Source organism: Sceloporus undulatus, chromosome 7 (assembly GCF_019175285.1).
Source record: "Sceloporus undulatus isolate JIND9_A2432 ecotype Alabama chromosome 7, SceUnd_v1.1, whole genome shotgun sequence".
Taxonomy (NCBI): Eukaryota; Metazoa; Chordata; class Lepidosauria; order Squamata; family Phrynosomatidae; genus Sceloporus; species Sceloporus undulatus.
The window spans coordinates 42450335-42472654 of record NC_056528.1 but is presented as its reverse complement, the minus strand read 5'-3'; the positions used below and the strand labels follow the sequence as shown (position 1 = coordinate 42472654).

The window sequence follows — 22320 nt, the reverse complement described above, 5'->3', positions numbered from 1 at the left end:
TTATTATTATTTCCCATTGGCTCTAGCCAGCACAGACAATTGTGAGTGATGAAATGGGAACTGCAGTCCAAGCACATTCTGAGGAATATATATTCCCCATGCCTGCAGTTGTGAACCTCTTTTTGTACATATGCATTCTTAATTTGTTATGTTCTCTGACTTGGGACCCTTGCCAGAATTGACTGTGGGTGTTTACAGGCACATGTGTATAAGTGAGCAGAAAGGAGGGGCTGGCACCATCCCTAGGAAGATTAAGCCAGTTAAATCAGCTGTTTGCAGCAACATGGTATTGAGAGTACAGAGTTGTGTCCCACACAGCCTACTCTACCCCTTAAGACTGTCACATAAAATGGGAGGTAGTAACATCTCACTCTTTGTCTCAGGAAGTAAAATAACTTGAGATAGCTCTCTCTATGTGTCCATGCATGCAGACTATGACATCAAGATAATATATTTCCCGGAGACACAGCTGTAGTGGGGAATGGCCAGTGAACCTGAATCTCCCACTTACGTCTGCAATAGGCAATCCCAGACCAGCGGCGGTTCAGCAAGCATTGCACAGACTTCTGGCCAATCAAGCGATATCCACGGTCACAGGAGAGCTCACAGCGCGTCCCCAGGCTGCTTCGGTAGTTCCCTCCACGAGGAGAGTAACAGGTAGCCTCTCCATGGTAAACGTTTAACAGGTGACACCACTGGGGAACTAGACAAAATGAGAGAAACCACTGGAGGTGCTACTGAGCAAGAGCAAAGGTTGTCAGCATCTGAAGGACATACTTGCCCCCAAGTTGAGACGTTTCAGTAGATCTTCTCCATATGTTCCCAGATTTGGAAATAACATGGATGGACAAGATGTCCTACATGGCCCACTTTATTACATCTATTAAATCAATACTTTGTTAGCTCTTTGGGAATTGTTAGTCTCTCTTTTTTTTTTAACCATACAGCTTTATTCCACTTTATTGTCATTTACTGTCCTTGGATATTGTGGCAAACCATTGGTGGGAGACAATAATGACTGGAAGGTAGAGAGTACTTTTAGAGAAAGAAATGAATAATAGTTATTATATTTGAGTACTAGATAGGTTCCTGTTAGCAAGGTAGAAGAGAGGGGGATTGTGGTGCTCATAATAGTTAAGTTTGGCGATAAACCACTTTCAGAAATCCAGGCTTCAATAGCTAAAACTCATCAAACCTTTATTTGGTCCTATAGGTCATACCAGAGATGTTCATTGTCAAAACTAAGCAGCAAGTCTCAGAAATGCCTAATTAATCACAGCAAATTAAAACTTATAGTGGGCTGCTTACTTGTTTGTTAGAAACAATAAACATACTTATCCCTTCTGTTTCTCTTTGTTCTCACAGCCAGATTTCCTCCCAGGAATGACTTTGAACAGTTTAAGTCATGCCTGCCTCCCCTATGATGTTATCACACCAGCTGTGGCTGAGATCACAGTTTCTCTGTAATGCCTAACTCACTGCAAATCCCATCACAAAACAGAATACTGTTTTTTTTTTTAATTGAAGGCAATGTAGATAAGCAACTCCTGGCAACACTCAGGATCGTGTCAACAATAGGAAGCAGAAAGAGCTGGATGCACAGGTTGTTATCTCATCTCTTCTCTCAGTTGAAAGGCATGATCCAAGAAGGGAGAAGAAAGTAGTGTGGGTGAACAATGGCTCCACAGATGGTGTCACTAAAAACAATTTGGGTTCTTGGACCATGGCCTGCGGTTTCAGGAGGGGGGACTTCTGCCAAGGGATGGGCTGCACCTCACACCAAGTGGCAGAAACTAAATAAAAGGTGGATGGCCATCTGTTGGGGGGGGGGGCACTTTCCTACATGGCAGAATGGGGTTCGATTGGATGGTCCTTGGGGTCTTTTCCAACTCCCCAGTTCTATGATTTTATGAAGAATTAACCAATTTGGAACCAATTTTGGGCTGGTGTAAATGCTCCTCACGTTGGGGTATTGTTGGGGGCTTGGGGAAATGATCTGAGATCAGATCTGCTCCTCAGAGGTGAAAGCTCCATCTCTCATCTCAGAATGGAATTCTGACCTATGCTGTGGCCCCTCAGTACCGTTCACTGTGGTCACTGAATCATTTTAACACTGAAAACAAATGCTACAGCACTTTTTCAGAATTATTATTTTCTCAAGCAGTGTTACATTTTGTTGTCTAGAAAACATATACGGGGGTAGCCATGTTGGCCATTCAGCAAAGCACAATAACATCCAACATCCAAAAAACACTTGATATCTTTGTTGAGCCAACCAATGTTTAGGCATTCATTTTATTATCTACTCTAACCAATCACTGATTTCTGAAATGAGGGTGTGGCGGGTTCTGCCTTCACTTGAATTGTGGACTGTGCTGGTCCATTAACCTTATTGCTATTTGGTTGTGAGAGAAAGCACTCAGAACATGGTCCCTAGAATTCTCTTCATTTTTATCCCTTAGCATTTCCAGGCACCAGAAACAAAAAACAATGGTCAACAGCTCAGTATTCAGCCTTGAAGTGTCTCCAACCAGCTGTCCCCAATTGGACATTTCTGCAAAATTGTTTTAAATTCAGCAACCACAGTAAATTAATTTTGTCTTGACTATCCCCCCCCCCCCCCAAATATCAATTATTTTGTCCAGGGCCAACCAAGCCACATAGTACAGCAGCTGTTGGCTGTCCCCATGGGTTCCCATGGCTGGAATTCTCCAGAGTATCTGGGGGCCTGTTATCTAATTTCTATCCCAGAAATTATTAGATCTGAAAAACATGGGGAGTGCCACCCTGGGGATCATGCTGGATCTCAGTGATTTTTCTGTAACACTGTCTATGGTATCTTAATGCAGAATGGAAATAGGAAGCACTGTGTCTTTCACTTGGAGCAGGTCATTAGTCTGGGCAACTGTGATGCTTTCTGTAGCAAACCGTGGCCTGAAAGCAGACTAAAATGAAGCCAGATAATCTGTGTGTAGCTGTCCGGCCAACACATTGTTGAACATCTTGCTGAAAAAAAGAAATACAGGTGAAGTGGTGGTAGCTCTCATGTACCTCTGAGTCCAGGGAGATCCACTTCAGGAATGCATCACTGCCTCTTTCAAAGTAGCAGTCGCCTCTCTCTGACATGATGGGAGAGACTGCTAGTCTGTGAGGCAGGCGGTATACCAGCAGCACGCTTATTCTGTCTCTTGCACAAGGTACCAAAAACTCAACACTGGTGCCATGGTGGATAGGTCTTCCCATGCAGGAGATGAACTCCTTAGAGATGACAAGTCTCTCCGCTTAAGCCTTCAGTTCAGGCTTTGCAGACTACAGCAAAGCTTTTAATGGCATAGATCATGGCAAACTATAAACTGCTCTTAAAGAAATAGATGTACCATTACATTGATCATCCTGATGTGTACAGGATTGGGTTAGTCCTGCTATAACTCTGCTGATGGATATGCTGTTATGCTTCTGTCCTGTACAATATGTTATGTGCCATAAAATAATAGGCTATGGGTATACTGGTGCTGTGCTTAATGTAGATATATAATGATATAAACAGCCCTTAGTTTTTTGTGGGTTTTTCAGGCTATGTGGCCATGTTCTAGAAGAGTTTCTTCCTGACGTTTCACCAGTATCTGTGGCTGGCATCTTCATTCTCTGAAGAGGCCAGTCACAGATGCTGTCGAAACGTCAGGAAGAAACTCTTCTAGAACATGGCCACATAGCCTGAAAAACCCACAAAAAACTACGGATGCTGGCCATGAAAGCCTTCGACTTCACATTGGAAATCTCTATGGGAATAAACAGTCTTTGTATGCACTGTAATGTGGGGGGGGGGGATGTGATATATTTTTGTTAGTTAATTGATATATTTGGTTGCTTATATTTACTTGTTGTACTTTATGATTTAATATTCTTACTAGCTGGTATGGTTTATGTGGTCTGTAATACAGTTCACATGAAGAGGGCATGTTCGTGAGAAAAGAGATTCCACCTCAACATTAGGAGGAACTTCCTGACAATAAGGGCTGTTCGACAGCAGAACACACTTCTTTGGAGAGAGGTGGAGACCTTGGAGGTCTTTAAACAGAGGCTGGATGGCCATCTGTTGGGGATGCTTTGTGATTTCCTGCATGGCAAGGGGTTGGACTGGATGGCCCTTGTGGTCTCTTCCAACTCTATGATTCTATGTTGGGAAACAGATACAGCAGGTTGTTATCCTTTAGGCTGTATAAGAATGATCATTGACATATAATAGAGAAATTGCTAAGGGCTTTTATATATTAGAAATATATATATTTAATGTGGCAATGTGTTCAGACTAAAAAACCCTAAGCGAGGCAGGAACATGGACACAATTGCTACTTGAGATTCAGGCTGGTCTGCTATTAATGAAGCCTGCTGTGGCTACAGACCTGGGGCTGGGAGCACAGGAGCTTGAAGCCTCCATTAATTTTAAACAAATGTTTTCCTTTGGTTATGTCTGTATGTCTGTACAGTTTTGACGGCCCTGAGTTCTTTCTAGAAATCAGAAAAGGCCCTGGAAAGGTTTTAAGTTGGTTAAAATCTCATCAGTATAAAAAACATACCTCGATATTCTGGGACACGATCATGGGAGCTATCCTCCATGTGAATTTCGTTGGTTTGCCTTTTTGCAGCAAAATAGCCAGATCCTAACAACAAAGGAATAAAACAAAGTTTACTAGTCTAATTGCAACTTTCTTTCTAGCCCAACTCAGAATACCATCAGTTCATGCTGTTATGGGCCATGCTTAAAGGGGACTGCATCTAAGCTAATGGCACTATTGATCAGGGCAAATTCTTGGCTATTTCAGTTGTCTTTTAAGTCTTTCTTTTTAATAACCACTACTGTTAAGTACCTTTTTGAAATCTTGCAGAATGAATGGCCATGCTTGATGGAAAATTATGGGAATTTTATTCCAAAAATGTAACTTTTCCAAGCTGTGAAACGTTGTTACTATTGATGTGAAGCATGGTAACATGTGAAGAAAATCAGTCAAAGGAAATAATGTAAAGTCTGACTGACGTTTATGTCAATAAGGCTTCAGAGAAAGCCAATAAACAATAAAACAGGTCTGCTTTGAAATCATAGACGACTGGAATGCCAAAGTAGGAAGCAGAACAGAATCAAAGACAGTAGGGAGTTTTGTGATCTGTTCAAGAAATGAAGCAGGAAAACAACTGATAAGAGTTTTGTGAGGCCAAAAATCTGTTTACTGCAAAAGCTTTCTTCATACAACCAGAGAGGAGACTGTACACATGGCATCACTGGATGGTTAACACAAAACTCAAATAGATCACATAATAGCTAACAGAAGATGGAGAAGCTCCATTATTCCTGCTAAAACGAGACCAGGCACAGACTGCAGCACAGACTGCAAACTACCAATATCCAAAAGTAGAACAAAGCTGAAGAATACCAAATCAATCATGATTCCAAAATATAATCCGAAGAAGAATCCAACAGAATTTAAAGAACATTTATGGACAGATTTACACTATTAAGCCTAGATGACCAGGAACCAGAAACTCTCTATATGGACAGAAGTCAGGAATAGTTTTTAAAATAGTTTTTTGGGGGGCTATTTTTGCTGTTGCAAAAACCCAAAAAATCTTTAAAAAACCCTCCCCAAACCCAGGTAGCTATAGTTTTGAGCTATGAGACTGAGGAAGACGGGATGCTGAAAATGTCTAGTTGGAATTAGCTACATTCCCAGGACAGGTGTCACCTGCTTTGTAAAGAACAACTTACGCTAAATTTACTATATTTAATAAAAGAAAGAGGAGAGTTTTGTGTAAGTGTAAATGTGTCTGACAACTGCCTACCCAGTCTCAAAAGAAAGCTATAATTGAAGCACATTGTCCCCTTAAAAAGGACTCTTCTATAATATTTACACACACACACACAGCAGCCTGGTTAGCATGCACCACCAGACTAAACAGATTTGTATTCCAGGTCTATGAAGCACAGGAAAGGATATGGAAGCAGACATAGCCAGATGACTTGTGTCTATTCATAAACCAAAAAATCCAGACAGATTACTGGCCACTTCAGTAGAGTGCATAGGACTGTTTGTTGCTTATGACTTTATTAGTTCTCCATTAGAATGTATACAGAAGTGATTGCTTGGTATATTTTTATTCTCCTGTGTGTTAAAGAAACATTCCTTTGACAGAATAAACAGACAGAAGCTTAGAACATTCTGATTTAGTGGGATAAATCTGATAAATTGTGCTACTGCTAAGGTTAAAACAACCTCTGTGTGAATATATCTCAAACTGTGTATAATCTTGGACCTGGAATTTGGTACAGAAAAAAACATCACTGATATCAACCTTCTTCCCATGTTAAAGAGCAGCCTTCTAAACAATAGCAGTAGTGACAGCTGGGAAATTTTTTTGGTTCTGATCACAGTGCAGCTGAATGAATTTAATACTCTGACTCAAATGAGAATTTCAGAATATTGTGGATAAGGGTCTGAGTTAGGATTGTGGAGAGGATTTAATACACACTTCTTGTATCTCTTGGTCCCAGTGAGAATTCTAGTGGCACCTTTGCTCACAACTATATTACAAAACTTCTGCTTTGTGGCACCCAACTTCACTGAGAAATGAAGGAGGATGAGGTCTTCCTGGAAAAGATGACCAGACATACAGAAAGGAGAGATATACAGTTGAACCGCTGTATCCGTGGGGGATCCGGACCCCCCCCCCATGGATACCAAAATCTGTGCATGCTCAAGTCCCATTGTTAATGACAGCGCAGTGCATGTGTGGCCACTAGTGCAGCGGCAGGCACTCGCTGCCATTAAAAAAACCAGGGGCTTGCCATCTGCAGATGGCAAGTCCGTTGATACAGAGGGTGGATTGTAGCAGTAAAGGGGGACCTTAACTATCCCGATATTTGTTGAAAGTCAAACTCTGACAAAAATTTAAAGTCTAACAAATTCCTCACTTGGCTTGCAAACAATTTCATTATCCAAAAGTTGGAAGAGGCAACTAGGGGATCGGCTATTTTATATCTCATCCCAGTTCATGTTCAACCCCCCGCCTTCTTCACTGGATTGTACAGTGGCTAAATGCCTGTACTGCAGCCACTCACTCAAAACCATAAGGTTGTGAGTTCAAGACCAGCAAAAGGGCTCAAGCTCAACTCAGGCTTGCATCTTTCTGAGGTCGCTAAAATGTGTACCCAGACTGTTGGGGGCAATTAGCTTACAGTTGTAAACCGCTTAGACACTGTTAGTTCAGTATGAAGCAGTATATAAGTGAACCTGTTTGTTTCTTTGTAATATGAAAATATGAGTTGTGTAATATGTAATATAAAAGTGATCAGGGCCTTTGCAATTTGCTGTCTGTTAGCATCAGTTTTACTAGCCTAGACAGACTAATGTCTGACTCAGGAAAAGGCAGTTTTCTGTATCTACTGTGATGTAATGTCTGGCATTCATAGAATGCCTTTTTCAAGAGATCCTCTGGGAATCTAGCATGTGGAAAATTTGGTTTCAAATGAAGTGTTTGTACAAGTTTTCCAGAGAAGGATCTGGGATCCCACTTGAAGAATTACAAGCACGATCCCAGATTCCAGGAAAAGCAATGCTTTTATTGCTGATCCTTTCCTGCATCAAAACACCAACTGGAACATCTTGAAGAAAGTCTCTTAAATATGCCACATGGCAGGTTGCAACTGTCCATTGTCTTTTTTTCTTGTTCCTTCACTGTTTCTGCAAAGACTGTTTCCATAACCAATTCTGGAGATAAAAATACCTTCTGTGGCAAATGGAACTGAATGAATTGGACATTCCAGATGCATAAAGTCACATTTCCACTGGGTTCCCTCTCATACCAAAGGCACAGGTCATCCTCTCCACCACCCAGGGATTTATTTGAATTATTCCATTTCCTGCTTATGAATGGGCCCATCACCTTTTCCCATGCCTGAAATGAGGCACTTTTTTTTAACATTAGCTCTGAAACCACAGCTCTGCTAAGCAGAATGCCAGATGTTGGCTTGGTACAGACCGCCCAAAAAGGGAGTCTTCCGGTGCCTAGTTTTCCATTGGGGGGGAAATGCAGCGGACAAACTGCGTGGCTTCCCACTTGCGGAAAAAGAATCCGCAATGCACCGCACTTGTGGCACATGAGTGCGCCAAGGGCCCAGTTCTAGGGAGGGCATTACCACAACCCCTTATTCTTCTACTTCTTCTGTTGTTGCTTTTTCACCCAACTTTTCCCAAATGAGTGAGAACAATGCAGGGAAGTAACAGCAAACTAGAGAGCCAGCATGCATATTGGTTTGAGTGTTGGACTACAATTCTGGAGACAAGGGTTCAGTTCCCAGCTCAGCCATGAAACCCAGTGGGTGACCTGGGGCAAGTCACATGCTGTCAGCCTCAGAGAAATGCTATGGCAAATCTCCACTGAACATTTTCTTGGTGTGCCAAGAAAACCCCATGACAGGTTCGCCTTAGGGTCAGCATTAAGTTGGAAATGACTTGAACGCACATACCACCAGCAGCAACAAACTTAGGCGTGTTACAGAGCACCCAAGAAGGGTGCTCTGCCACCGCCGCCATTTGCTATGTCCGGGAACTGCAGCGGCCAAACCGCGTGGTTCCCAGGCACAGCAAGAAAGAAGCGCCGAAATGGCACTTCTTTCTGCAACCCAGAAGTGGTGCCGCGAGGCGCTAGTCGCGCACTTGCGGTGTCACTTCTGCTGCACGATGTCCGGATGGCAAAATGCCCCCCCCTTCTCAACCCTAACACGCCCCTTTCTAACCCTAATACCTTATTCTGTTGCAAACTGAGCTGTGAGGACGGACCGGCATCAAAGCCGGGTATTCTTGAACAGCTGCCTCTAGGTATTGTGGGAAATTAAAATGGTGCCTAGAACCCTACACAGAGTGCTGCTACAGTTACTTCCAGATAAGCCTGCTGGGATACAGGGGCATCACCAGAATGTGTGGAGAATGCCAGCTGACATCCTATGTGGGGTGATGCCACTGCTCCCCAAATACTGAAGGCCAGCAGGTGAGAAATGCTGCATTGAGCAAAACTGCCTCCTGTATATTCCATTCTCCATCAATATGTCCCGGCAGTGGTCTATGTAGCATGTCTGATAGCCAGTGCAGATCATATTTTAACACACCGCCCCCAACAAAATTTTCAGTAATAATAATGAAATGAAAGCAATTATGATGTCTTGGCCCTCGCCAGGTCTCATACATGCTAGGTACACCATTCCTGGGGCATAGTGATGGAGAAGGAACCACAGGATGTAATTTTGCTCAAAACCCTTCAAACCTACCCAAGACAGAGGGCAAGCAAATGAGCAGAAGCAAGAGTGATGTTTAAAAAGTGGTGTTAGGGAAGGGGGGGGGGGTTCCCTCAGGGCCCAATCATCTTGCTCAAGCTTCCTTCTGCAAAAAGTTTTAAATTTTGTTGAAGTCAGTTACAAGTTCAGCCTAAGGCAATCATTTTCAACCACTGAAGGAGCTGGCAGAGCTGGTTGCCATAGCAGTTTTTTTTAAATAGGAAGCCCTTAATGTTTGTGGAACAGGACAGGCTTCTTGGGCTGAAAGATGCCTGAGAAGACTTTTGGGAAGTACCAGTTGAACCAAAGTGGAAAAAGTTGCTTTTCTGGATTACAGTCCTCCAAATTCACCAAACAGCATGGCTACTGGGAGCTATAGTCCAAAAAGTTCCTTTCCCAAGCAATTATTAAGACTGAAGTGGGAATAGGGACTATTTTACAAAGCAAGGAGTAAAAACCCCTGCAGATTGACATTCTTTGCTGATGGACAAGTAGCCTGTAAAGGTACAGGTTTCTAGTCTGCTCTTTACTCTGAAAGGTGAATTTAAGTGTGTGTGTGTGTATGTGTGCATGCGCACACACACACCAGTCCCAACTTTGCTTGACATCAGTAGGAAGAACATTTCAAGACAGCTTAAAAATTGGCTCCAAGCTCTATGGTGTTTTGGTTGATCCTAATAAAATGTTTGCCCTTTTGTAGAACCATGCAGTATTTGTCTAGATTTTCTCCTGCTAAGAAATCGCATTGCTGCAAAGTTAAGCAGCTGCTGGGGCAAAGTAAGAAAGAGGTCTGGTCTAGATATGCCAAAAGGATCACCATCTCTATGAGATGTATGCACTATGTGCAACAAATTCCTATAATGTACTGTTTTCCCACTCACTCCAGAATTATTTGCTGTCTGTAGCATCACATTTTCATACCACCAGCCTCAAGGGAAATTTTGATGCCTGCCTACCTTCTTCTTGAGATGGAAAGGGCTGAATCAGCCCTCATGGATTAGAACAACTACAGTTCAAGGACCATAACTATGGTTGTTCTACTGCCTCCTCTTGAAGATGGAATTCAGAAACCCAAACCTTCTCATTTAACCACAACTCTTAGCTAAAAGTCTAGAGACAGACTAGGCATGTCTGCACTGAATCTGGAATCAGTTTACTAGGACTATGACTATGAGCTGAATATTGATGTATTCACAGTGGGCCCCATAGTAAAATGTGTCCCTTATATAAAGTGGCAAAATCAAGGTTTAGTTTTTTAGAGTTTTGTTGTTTTGAATATTTTCATGCTGTGGACTATTAAATGCAGAACATGTGGGTACAGAGGGCCAACTGTTTATTTAACAATTTTCAAACTTTTTATAATATAATTTTAATTCATGCTGTTGTTATCACTGTGTGCCTACAAGTTGTTTCCAACTTACGATGACCCTAAGAGGACCTTATCACAGGTTTTTCTTGGCACGATTTACAGTTTCTGCTATTATGACCACAAGAGACAAAGGAAAGTTGTATTTACTCAGTAGGAGATTGTCCCAATGCCAAATTTCTCCTATAATTGTTATCCCTTGCAAGGCAGACATCTGTGGGGCTGGGCAGGCACCCAATTGCCAAACTTGTGTAGGCAGAGAAACCTGATCAATTAAACCACAGAAATTGCCAGGGCAATGTGTGTGAATGCATCATTTTAGTGGTTTATTTCTTTATGTTTTTCTGGCAATGTTGGGTCTTTAGAGACAAAATCTGACCATGACATTTTATATGCAGACTGTGGTCTTGTCTGAAGGACAGTTCAGTGGACAGACAACAGCTGGTTAGAAAACAGGGTGGGGAGATTGAATTGTTATTTGTTATATGTAATGTGAGTTGTTGTATAAATGTTGTATGTGTTTATATTGTTTGCTTAATAAAAAAAAATCAAAAAAAAAAAAGAAAAAGAAAAAAAGAAAACAGATATAAATATATCTTACAGGAGTCAGACTATTTTGAGCAACCTAACTCAGGGATGAGAATGTGACCCTTGAGATGCTGTTGGATAGTGACTCCCATCATCCCTCATTATTGGCTATGTTGGCTGTGGGTAATGAGAGCAATAGTTCAAGAACATCTGTATGGCTAACACATTCACAGCCCTGAACTCAAATGATAGCAATTTTCCAAGGTCCAAGACAGGAGTCACTGATCCTTGCTTCCTAAGAAACAAAGTACAGATGTGAAGTCTTTCACTTGGATTGGCTCTTGGGAACAAGATTTTTCCTCTATGAATAGCTGGAAGGGTGCTGAGTTTTATCAGGAACATGACTGGATGTGGAGTGGGGAGAAGGAGAAGGAGAAGGGTGACTGACCTTTGTTCACTTTGCAGTCCCAGTCAGGATGCTTTTCCACCCCAACAACATGCTGTCGGCATGTGAGGAAAGGTCTTTTATTTGCTCCAATGGCAGCTTTATTCCCCAAACACAAGTGTAGGGACAATGCCAGATATACACGTAAGCGCCTCAAAATACAACTACCCCCCCTGTTTTGATAATGCTACTGGGCCTCTTAAACCTGTTTAAGGCCTCAGCTCATCTTAATTCAATCCTTGATCCAGATGCAGATTGAAGTTGGGGGGGGGGAAGGGGGCAAGCAAATAAAGCTCTCCCGCATCAAATTGTAAACACAATTGATGGGGGAGATGGTCTTCTTACACTATTGTGAAATTTTAGTTGAAATTTGGAGGATCTTTGTGGTGAAAATATATTTATTTTTAAACGGACTCTAGTGGGCCCTGGAGACCACAATACAGTTCACAATACCTGCAGGCCTTAGACACCCTTTCCCCACCCTTGCTCTCTGCTATCTCAGAAGAGGCCTGACCCTCCTATAGAGCAAAGTGAGGCAGGCAGCAGATGCTGGGATAAAGCGGCAAGGTATTGGAGAAAAGTGCCATTTGGCCAGTTCTTTATTCTACCCTGCTTTCCCTTAAGTGTAATATAGGACACTGTCTCATCATCAATACGAGAGAAAAATTCAGCTGCCAGTCTAGTCAGCTTTTGTGCATGGGACAATATCTTCTTTGCCTCAAGAAACAATATCTTTTCCCTTATGCCTTGCCTGTGGGCTTCCTGCGATTATCTGGTTGCCTGGTGTGGAAAACTAGATGCTTTGGAAGCAACTAATTGGAGACACATGAGCTCCTGAGACTCTGTTAGCTCTTCCCCCCTGCAGGTATTGTTAAGGCAAGCATCTTGCTAGAGGCAGGAGCCTCCTGGGGCTGCAGTCTGTGGCGCAATGGAGACCTGCTTTGTCTACTTAATCCAGACATAGCAGACAACAAAGCAAGACGAAGTGCTGCACATTGGCATTGGGAAGCTTTTGCCAAAACAGGATGTTTGCATCCTAAATAAGGAAAAAGGAACTGAAGTTAAGGGGTTATAAATGTCACTCAATTTAGAAAAATTCTCTCTATATATGTGAGTGTGAGTGTGAATGCTGTTTAAAAAAATACCCTCTCAAATAAGCCAAAGACTATACCGTATATACTTGACTATAAGTTGACCTCATGTATAAGTCGAAGTTAAGGTTTAGAGCCAAAATTATGGATTTTGATATGATCCATGAATAAGTTGAGGGTAAAACTTATGGACATGTAACAAGTGATATAAAGGACAAAGCAATGAAAAACAGTGCCAAAGAACACCACCACTTCCCCACCCAGGCTTTAAAAAACGCCAGAAGCATAGCAACAATGAAGGAAGCAAAGGCTGGTGCTTCTTTTAGGTTCTCTCAGGATGGACTATGCTCTCGCCATTCACTACTCAGAAAAGGGCATAGTTTCTATTTTGATAAGAGTTAAAGTACAGGACATACACTGCCTCGTGGATAAGCTGACCCAAGTTTTTGGGGTTGATTTTTTGACTAAACTTTTTAAAATACATGAGTATATACAGTAATCAAATAAGTTGAACAATACACAAAGTACAGTCAGCCCTTCATATCCAGGGGGTTGTTCCGGACTCCCTCACAGATGAAAAAAACACGGGACCTTGAACCTCATGGTTTTCAATGGCAGTGCATGCACATGTGGCTATTAAGTTCAATGGGGCTTGCCATCTGCAGATGCTTAAATCCATGGATGGCAAGCCCGTGATTGGGGAGGGTGGGCTGTATAAAGTAAAAAGAACCAGAGTCCTCTGGGGAGACCAACAGTCACCTGTCACTTTGAAGGCCAAAGATGAAATCAGTCTCAAATGGTATAAGGGTCAGAAGGCAAATGACCATAGCAAAAAAACTGATAGGGAAGAATGAAGTCTGTTGGTTCTGTCAATGACAGTCCACTGCTATTTTCAGCCAAACGCATTTCGACAACCAGCCTTCATCAGTGGCTGGAATGTTGTTTTGAACTTCCTTACAACAAATGAATCAATCAATATGAATAGTAGTTCACAGTTATTCTCCTGCAAAGCAGGAGAATATTGTTTATATTGACTGATCCATTTGTGTGAAGGAAGTTCAAAAAAACATTCCAGCCATTGATGAAGACTGGCTGTCAAAATACATTTGACTGAAAATAGTGGTAGACTGTCATTGACAGAAACTAACAGACTTCATTCTTCCCTATCAAGTTCTTCAACTGTTCTTGTGAAATGGATTTCGGTGTCTTAGCAGACCACAAGCTGAACATGTCAGCAATGTGATACGGCAACCAAGAAAGCCAACATGATTCTTGGTTGCATCAATAGGAGTATAATGTCTACATTAAGGGAAGTGATAGTACCACTGTACCCTGCTTTAGTCAGGCTTCATCTGGAATACTGTTTCAGTTCTAGTCTCCTCAATTCAAGAAGGATGTTGACAAGAGAAGGTGACCAAAATGGTGAAAAGTCTGGAAGCCATGCCCTATGAGAAGCATCTTAGGGAGCTGGGAATGTTTAGCCTGATGACAAGAAGGTTAAGAGGAGACATGATAGTCATATGTCATATTGAAGAGGGAAGACAAAGAGCAATGGATTCAAACTACGGGATGAGCGATTCCACCTAAATCTCAGGAGGCACTTCCTGATGGTCAGAGCTGTTTGACAGTGGAATATGCTGCCTCAAAGTGTGGTGAAGTCTCCTTCTTTGGCAGTCTGGATGGCCATGTGTCAGGGGGTGCTTTGATTGTGAGTTCCTGCATGGGACTGAGGTGGACTGTCTCTTCCAACTCTATGAGTCTATGATTCTATGAAAAGTTTTTAAAACAATGTACAGTCATCCCTCCATATTTGCAGCTTTGATATTTGCGGATTTGATTATTCATGGATTTTATTAATATGTTCTCTCTAGGAATATCTAGGTCCTCCAGTGCAACTCTATGGTCAACTTTAACTAAAAGTTGCACTGAAAGACCTAGAGATTCCTAGAGAGGACACTCTACTAGGCATTTGTAGCTCCTCCAGCGCAGTTCTATGGTCAGTGTCTGTCAGACTTTGACCACATAGTTTCACTGTAGGACCCAAAGATTCCTAGACAGGCGTCCTCTCAGGCAAAAACAAGGGGTCTTGTGCCCCTAATCCTAGCGAATATGGAGGGACAAGTGTATAACAGTATTTGTGCTGAAGGCCTAAAGGTCTTCATGGACAAGCAAGTTTTAACTTCTTACCTAAATGAAGTGAGTGTGTTGGCCCCAGTTGGACTTCCAAAGGGAGGGCATTGTACAGTTGAGGTGCCATGGTTGGGCAGGTCTTCTCCCATGTCCCAAAGTACAGGTTACTTTTACTTATTTAAAAAAAAGCAAATTAACTTTTTAAGCCCTGTGACTATAACTCTAATCTGGGAGATGCCAGCTATAACTAATTACATTTTAAATACATTTCCTAAGTTCTGCATTATGTAGGCTTTTGGTCTGAGCCAAGAAAGATCTGCTATTGTTCTTATGCTGTTAAAGCAAAGTCCTTTCTTTTGTGCTTGCATGAGGCTGTCAGTGCGCTTACCTTCATACCATGTGGATGAAAACACTTTGGACCAGAGGAGCAGGAGGATGGGGAATACTTTTTGAAACATCTGTAAAGTGTGCAGATGATGACTCCAGACATCAGAGTAATATGAACTGGTTGTAGAAGAAAATTCAGGCTGAAACCAAGGCATGAGGTTAACAAACAAAAAGCAGCAAGGACAAAGCCAACACCTCCTGCATGAATTAACATATTGAAAAGATGTGGGCATTTAAGATGTGTAGGCAGTAAGAGAGATGTTAGGACGCAGCAGGTCGTTATGGCTGTTTGTGCTATAAGGCCCTTACTCTCAGATCAGCTTGTTAACATCTTCAGGTAGTTACATGTATCTGACAATACATTCAATAGATTTTGAAAAATGTGCACAGGATTGCAGCCTAATGACAATTGTGGATGCCACTCTGAAAACCTCAGCCAAAAAGTAGTTAACACATTAATGAAATAACAATAAATAGATACTCTTTGTCTCCCCTGAACACTTTGGTTCATTGCAAAGGATTGGGATAAGCAGGTTGTCTCTTACCTGATGAGTTATGGATCTCAGCACTTCTGAACCCACTTGCTCCTCTCTTTCAGTCCATACAGGAAAACTATTCTTCAGCCTCCTGAAAACAAGCAGCTTGTTCTTCTGAGCAGGTCCCAGACTCTGCTAATACTGCCCAGATGTGGGGCAGCCAGTGTTTGCCAGATGTTTATTTAACACCGTACTGTTCCTTAAAAGAGGGGGGGAAAAAGAAAGGGGGGGGGGGGGGGGGGAAAGAGGCCCACAAGAAAAACCAGGCTGCTCATAAAGTTTGTGTATCTGTAAGAGAGGAAGAGTTCTCAGTAAAAAAATTGACTTAATAAAGAGCAGGCAACCTTTCTAGCAGACTTACAACATTTCCAGCCCTCTTGAGCATTCCCGGTTGTACAATAAGGAAGACTTCATGAGTCATAAATTAATGGCTAAAAGAAAAGCAGAGTCAGTAAACCAGGATAAACAGTTTTCTAACCAACCTTTAAGTAGGGAGGACAAGTTAGGGGAGAAACTGTCCAGTCTGACTTCTCTCCAAATTTGTTTTCCCTCATTCATTTTAAATTGAAGGTACCAGCCTTTAATTATCCCACCACAAATTACCACAGAATATGCTTGCAGGGTGGGAAAAGGGGCCTCTACTGTTCTAAAGCAAAGCTTTTTTCATGTTGTAATTCGAGTGCTGAACTCCACCAGAGACTAGGTTCAAATCTGTAATAAGTAATGAAGCTAACTAGAGTCTGGCCCAGTCATTGGAGATGTTCACCATCATGGCAGTGCAGCCGCACAAAGATTTTCACACGATGTTGCACTCATCCAGTACTTCCACCGTGAATAACCTGGAATTGTCCTGTAACTTCTTATTAATGGGGAAACACTCTGAATGGTTTTCCCAGACTGCATTTTCATACAGGCAATTCATTCTCATTGCTAGGATTGTTTTTGGAGTAGATTTCTGTCAAATTTTGAGTTGTAGAGCACAAGTTTGCTTGAACTGGATAAAAATAATGTGGGATTTTTAAAATTTTGTTCTGTTTGGGATGGTACCATGATTTTCAGACATGCGCAATAGCACCAAAACGGTGCATGCATGAAAGGTTCAATCACGATATAATAACGATACATGAATGGGGTCAGTTTTTATATGCAGAATGCAATTGTGTTTCTCTTTTGTTTGTATATCATAATTATAGCACAATTGCGTGACTGTGCGAAAATATCACTCGCTCTAGCGCTATGCTTCTGTTATCTTCAAATAGCGCAATTGTTGTGGAATTGGCCCTAGTGTGATAATCTCTGTTCCCTTCATGGTCTAATCTACCTCATAGGTTTGTGAGGATAAAATGAGTATGGACCAATGTTTTTAGGAAGAATTGATGTTTGTAGTTGTTGTGTGCCTTCAAGTTGTTTCCAACATATGGCGATCATAAGGTGAACATAACATGCGGTTTTACCTGGTAGGTTTCTTCAGAGGGGGTTTGCCATTGCCATCCTCTGAGGCTGAGAGAATGTGACTTGCCCAAAGTCACTTGGGTTTCCATGGCCAAGCAGAGATTTATGTCTGGTCTCAAGAGTTCTAGTCCATTAAACTATGCTGGCTCTGGAGGAATGGCAGAATATAAATGTCAAAGCCCAAATTTGTTTACGACAATTAATTTAAATATAAGCAAATTTAAATGATGAGACTGCAGATAACTTTTTTTTCTTATCCTAGTCTTCTTCAGATGAGCTCAAGACATCATCTACTACTGTGCTGTGAGGAACGTTTGGCATTCTTGTTGCCGACCATTTTGGTGGGGCCCTATTTATTTGGCGGAGGGAGGCCTATGCCTTGGATGGTGGATTCTGGCAGAAGATTTGGAGGAAAGAGAGTGGTATGCCATGTGGCCTGGCTTGCACCTACCTAATATGACCTGCTGCTTTCAGGTATAATAATGGAAGATATTCTTCCATAGTCAGCCCAGCCGCTCATGAAGAAAGAGTCATTTGGCAGTCCAGCAGGTTTTAGTAAGTAGAAAAAGACACCAATCTGTCCCCCCTCCCTAAATCTGGCACAATGGTTCACATAGAGACACCCCCCCATTTTCCAGCTCCTGTGAAAACTCTATTGAGTCCTTCTGCACTGCCCCCTCCCTATCCCACTACTTTGGCAGTGAACATAGAGGTGAGAAAGTGAAAAAAGTGTTGCTGTTTCCAATTTCCTCTTTCAGTTTTGTGTACTTTTCCAGGCTGAGATCAACAGCTGAGCAGAAAGCGGAGTAACCTTGTACAAATGTTTTTAAAGGACAGAAATGTGTAAGCTGGGGAGGGAGAGTTGAATAATCAATATACTGTATCAGCTTGAAGGGAAATTAGGCATGCAAAAGAATGCTACATGATGCTGGTGTGTTTCCTCTTTGCTTATGATCCCCCCTCCCTATGTAGTTTCCCTTTCGTCTGTGTCTCTGTATAAAAAGAAAGAAGGAATTCAAATGCATAGCTGTGTTAGTCTGGAAAATCAGTCTGCAAAGGGATCTGGTAGCACCTTTGAGAATAACTGAAGTAAAGAAGTTGGATGCACGAGTGTTCCTACATTTGAGTACTTCTTCAGCTGAATAGGAGGAAGGAAGGGGAAGAAAAAAAAGAAAATGCGACAGCACCTTTAAGATGAACTGGTTTTTATTTTAGCATAAGCCTTTGTGGACATAAACCCACTTCTTCACATGCAGTAAAGCCAGCTTTCTGTATCCACAGATTCTGCATCCATGGATCCACAGTCTGAAAATACTTTAAAAAAAAAAATCTGACAGCAAACCTTAATTTTGCTATTTTATACAACAAGGGGCACCATATTACTATGTCATTATATATAATGGGATGAGCATCCACAGATTTTGGGATCCACAGGGGTCTCCTGCCTGGAACCAAACCCCAGTGAATATTAAGGGCCCACTGTATTGAGTGGTATTAAGGCCTAAGGCATAAAGCATATTTATACAGTTGTGGGAGTGGGACAGAAGGTAATAGGATCCAGAAAGATGCAAATCATGCCCCTTGCCCGCTGTGATTCATATTGTGTGAAGTGACATCTCTTTGCATAGCAGTCATTCAATGATGGTATTTGTGACTCTGAAAATACCACAATATCCAGGGCCTTGCAAAGATGTTTTGCTGCCTGAGAAATTCCTCTTTCCAGTTTTATGTACAGATGTACAGATGCTAGCCAGACTGATATGTCAAACTTATTTCAGCACTGGCTGCCTCTGCTGCTTTTTGGGGAAGTAGGCCAATTTAGAGGGCATTGTTATTGTTATTGTTTCATTTCCAACGTATGGCGACCCTATCGTGGGGGTTTCTTGGCAAGATTTGTTCAGAGTAGGTTTGCCTTTGCCTCCATCTGAGACTCGACGTTATCAGACAAGGGAAATTGGAAGTATAATCCAATGGCAATCTGAACGCAATCATGGGGTTTCACGTTATTGTGTGATAGACTACCATGCACCAATTCGGTCAATGGCATGCTATTTTCGGGCAGTGGGAAGCCAGTTTGAACGCAATTCGCATTCATGTAAATTTGTTCTGGCCCACTTTCTTTTCATTGGAGGGAGGGTTGGGCCAGGGTCTTGTGGGGCTTGTTGTTTTATTGTTGTATATTGTTTAAACCTTGTTGCTACCCGCCTCGATCCCCAAATAGGAAGAGGCGGGATATAAATAAATATTTTATTATTATTTATTATTCATTCGAAATTAAGAGAAATTCCTCACGTGTGATAAAGTCCGGTGTGACTTTTCCAAAGTCACCCAGTGCTTTTAATAGCTTAATAATGGAGATGAGCACCACCCTCCATAGTCGGTTATGGCTTGACATTCATGTCAAGGGACTACCTATACCTTTACCTTTTACTTAGGCACACATAGCTACACAGATTCAGGCCCACTCACATGATGTGACGGCTTGAGAAGCAGAACTGTGGCAGAAGGACCCTATCACATGAAGGCAGGAATGGAACAGTAGTGACACTGAGAACCTATTGATGAATTTTGCCCATCAATGAAAAGGTGCACCATAGTAACAAATGGAAAGCCAGGCAGCAGCAGGATGGGCACAACACTATGCGATAAATACCAGCCAAAGATGCTTTTGTCCTGTTAAAATCCTGCCTTTTACAGTGGTGCCTCGGGTTACGAAATTAATTCGTTCCGCCATTCCTTTCGTAACCCGAAAATTTCGTAACCCGAAACACTTTTCCATTAGCACTGGAAAGCCTATAGCTGCACTTTGCAGCATTTGAATTTCGCGCCGAAATGAATTTCGTAACCCGAAAAATATTTCGTAACCCGAAACAGTTTTTGCCAATCCAACTTTTTCGTATCCCGGAAATTTCGTAACCCGATCATTTCGTATCCCGAGGCACCACTGTATGACTTTTTATCCTTTGACTTATTTTCCTCTCTTTTTCTATTTCTTACCTTTCTGATTAAAGTTTTTTTTTTAATTAAGATATACTGAAGTAACAACATAGAGAGCAGCCAAATAAAGAGAAGTGGACAAAAACACCAAGAAATAAGTTTCTTTAGCTGGCAAAACATGAGGAAGATCAAAGAATAAAGGAGGCAGGCTAATCCTAAAAGATTATTTTACTTGAGACAAAAGGAATTAAGTTAATTTTGATATGTACTTGCTACACAGATGCAACTTGTATCACACAAAAGGTAGAATTAGATTTGCGGTAGATTAAGATAAAAGTATAAGTGAATGATCAGTTATGTATTGAAGTACCCCACCCTGATATTTAATTATACAAGCGATATAAAAATTCTCAAGATGATATCATATAATAAAACTATTTGTTGATAGATGGCTAGTGCCATCTACTGTTAAATGCTCAGCATTGTCGCCTCACAATTAATCACGCAAGCCCATAATTATTTTTAATTAAAATTTTATTGATATGTTCTAAAACAAAACATGACAACAAACAGTACACCAAAACAACAATAAATACAGGCAATAACCCAGATAAGGGCCATAATAAAGTAGTTCCCTGAGATTTTGATACCGTTTGCCTTGCAAAACCCACAAAACAGTGTATTTATAAGGCGCACCAAAATACCTAAAATATACGTCGCAAGCTTTCGAAGCTCCACTGGCTTCTTCATCAGACAAAGAGGTTAAAAATATAACACAATACAAGAGATTTCATAAAGGAATTATACTCCAAGGAAGGAATAGAAGACCTTTTTGAATGTGAATGGAAGTTTGAAACATAAAAGACTAATCAGTGTTTTTTTTAATGGCAGCAACTAGGGTTAAAATGGCCAACAACCGGAAAACTGGTAATTTCTCTATAGAAAACTGGTGGCGTCGTGTGTGGGAGGCACCATTAATGGGAAAGCTGGTTGCAAGATCAAAAGCTCCAGAAAACGAGACATTCTGGACATTATCAGACAAGGGGAATTGGAAGTATAATCCAATGGCAATCCAAATGCAATCCTGGGCTCTAATGTTATGCATGATAGATTGCCACACGCAATCTCAGGCAATGGGAAGTCAGTTCGAACGCAATTCGCATTCACGTAATTTCACTGAACTAGCAAATTCACGTGAATGCGTTCTGGCCCCACTTTCTTTTCATTCGAAATTAAGAGAAATTCCTCCTCCCGTGTGATAAACTCCTTTGTAAATCTTTCGAAGAGATCTGGTTCCCTTTCCTGGACTGTGTTAACAACAACACCAAGGCTGCATTCTCACTTGAGGAATAAACTGGTTTGACACCGCTTTGGCTGCCATGGCTCTGTGTGGTGGAGATCTAGTAATGGGAGTTTGTTGTGGCACCAGAAAACCCCCAGATAGGTTTGCCTCAGGGTCGCCACGAGTCAGAAATCACTTGAAGGCACTAACAGGCAGGTTTTTAGCCTCTTTGCCTGAGGGAGAAGCCTTTGGAGCTTCAAAAGCTTGCAAGATAAATTTGAGCATTTTGGTGGGACCCATAAAGGTATCATTGGACTCAAACACACTGCAGAAATAATCCACTTTGAGACCACTTCAACTCCTCTGGCTCAGTCCTAGGGAATCCTGGGAGTTGTAGTTTATTGTGGCCCCAGAGCTCCCTGACAGAGAAGGCTCAATGTCTCACAAAACTACAATTCCCAGAATTCCCTAGTATTCACTCAAAGCAGTTGAAACCGTCTCAGACTGGATTGTTTCCTCAGTGTGTTTTGGAACACTCTCTTTTGGGTGTTATTGTACTACGGTTTTATTCTCTGACTGCGACAAACGAGGCCCTCAGAAAGCAATCGGGTTTTTTCGGCAATTACCGGAACCTCTCGGCTTGTTTCCCCTCAGGCTCTTTTTCGTCCTTTCGGCATCTTCCGGAAAGATTCGTCTCGCTTCGGCGAGACTTCTTGTGGGATAGTCGGGGTGGGCGGGCGGAGCCTGGGGTTCCTCCTTTCGGCAATTTCCGGAACGTCTCGCCTTGTTTCGGCCCAGCGTCTGTTTCGCCCTTTCGGCATCTTCCGGAAAAGTTCGGCTCGCT

General features: G+C 41.9%; 1 protein-coding gene across 1 annotated transcript in view; it reads right to left on the bottom strand.

Moving 5' to 3' along the window:
* Nucleotides 1–15871, bottom strand: part of SRPX2 (sushi repeat containing protein X-linked 2) — a 25668-nt gene extending 9797 nt beyond the window's left edge. The window contains exons 1-4 of the mRNA XM_042479480.1: nucleotides 15815–15871; nucleotides 15271–15409; nucleotides 4578–4661; nucleotides 512–703 (exon numbers count right to left, since the gene is read on the bottom strand). Coding sequence (XP_042335414.1) covers nucleotides 512–703; nucleotides 4578–4661; nucleotides 15271–15340 — 346 coding nt within the window. The 5' untranslated portion in view covers nucleotides 15341–15409; nucleotides 15815–15871. The remainder of the gene's footprint in view (nucleotides 1–511; nucleotides 704–4577; nucleotides 4662–15270; nucleotides 15410–15814) is intronic.
* Nucleotides 15872–22320: the final 6449 nt, after the last annotated feature.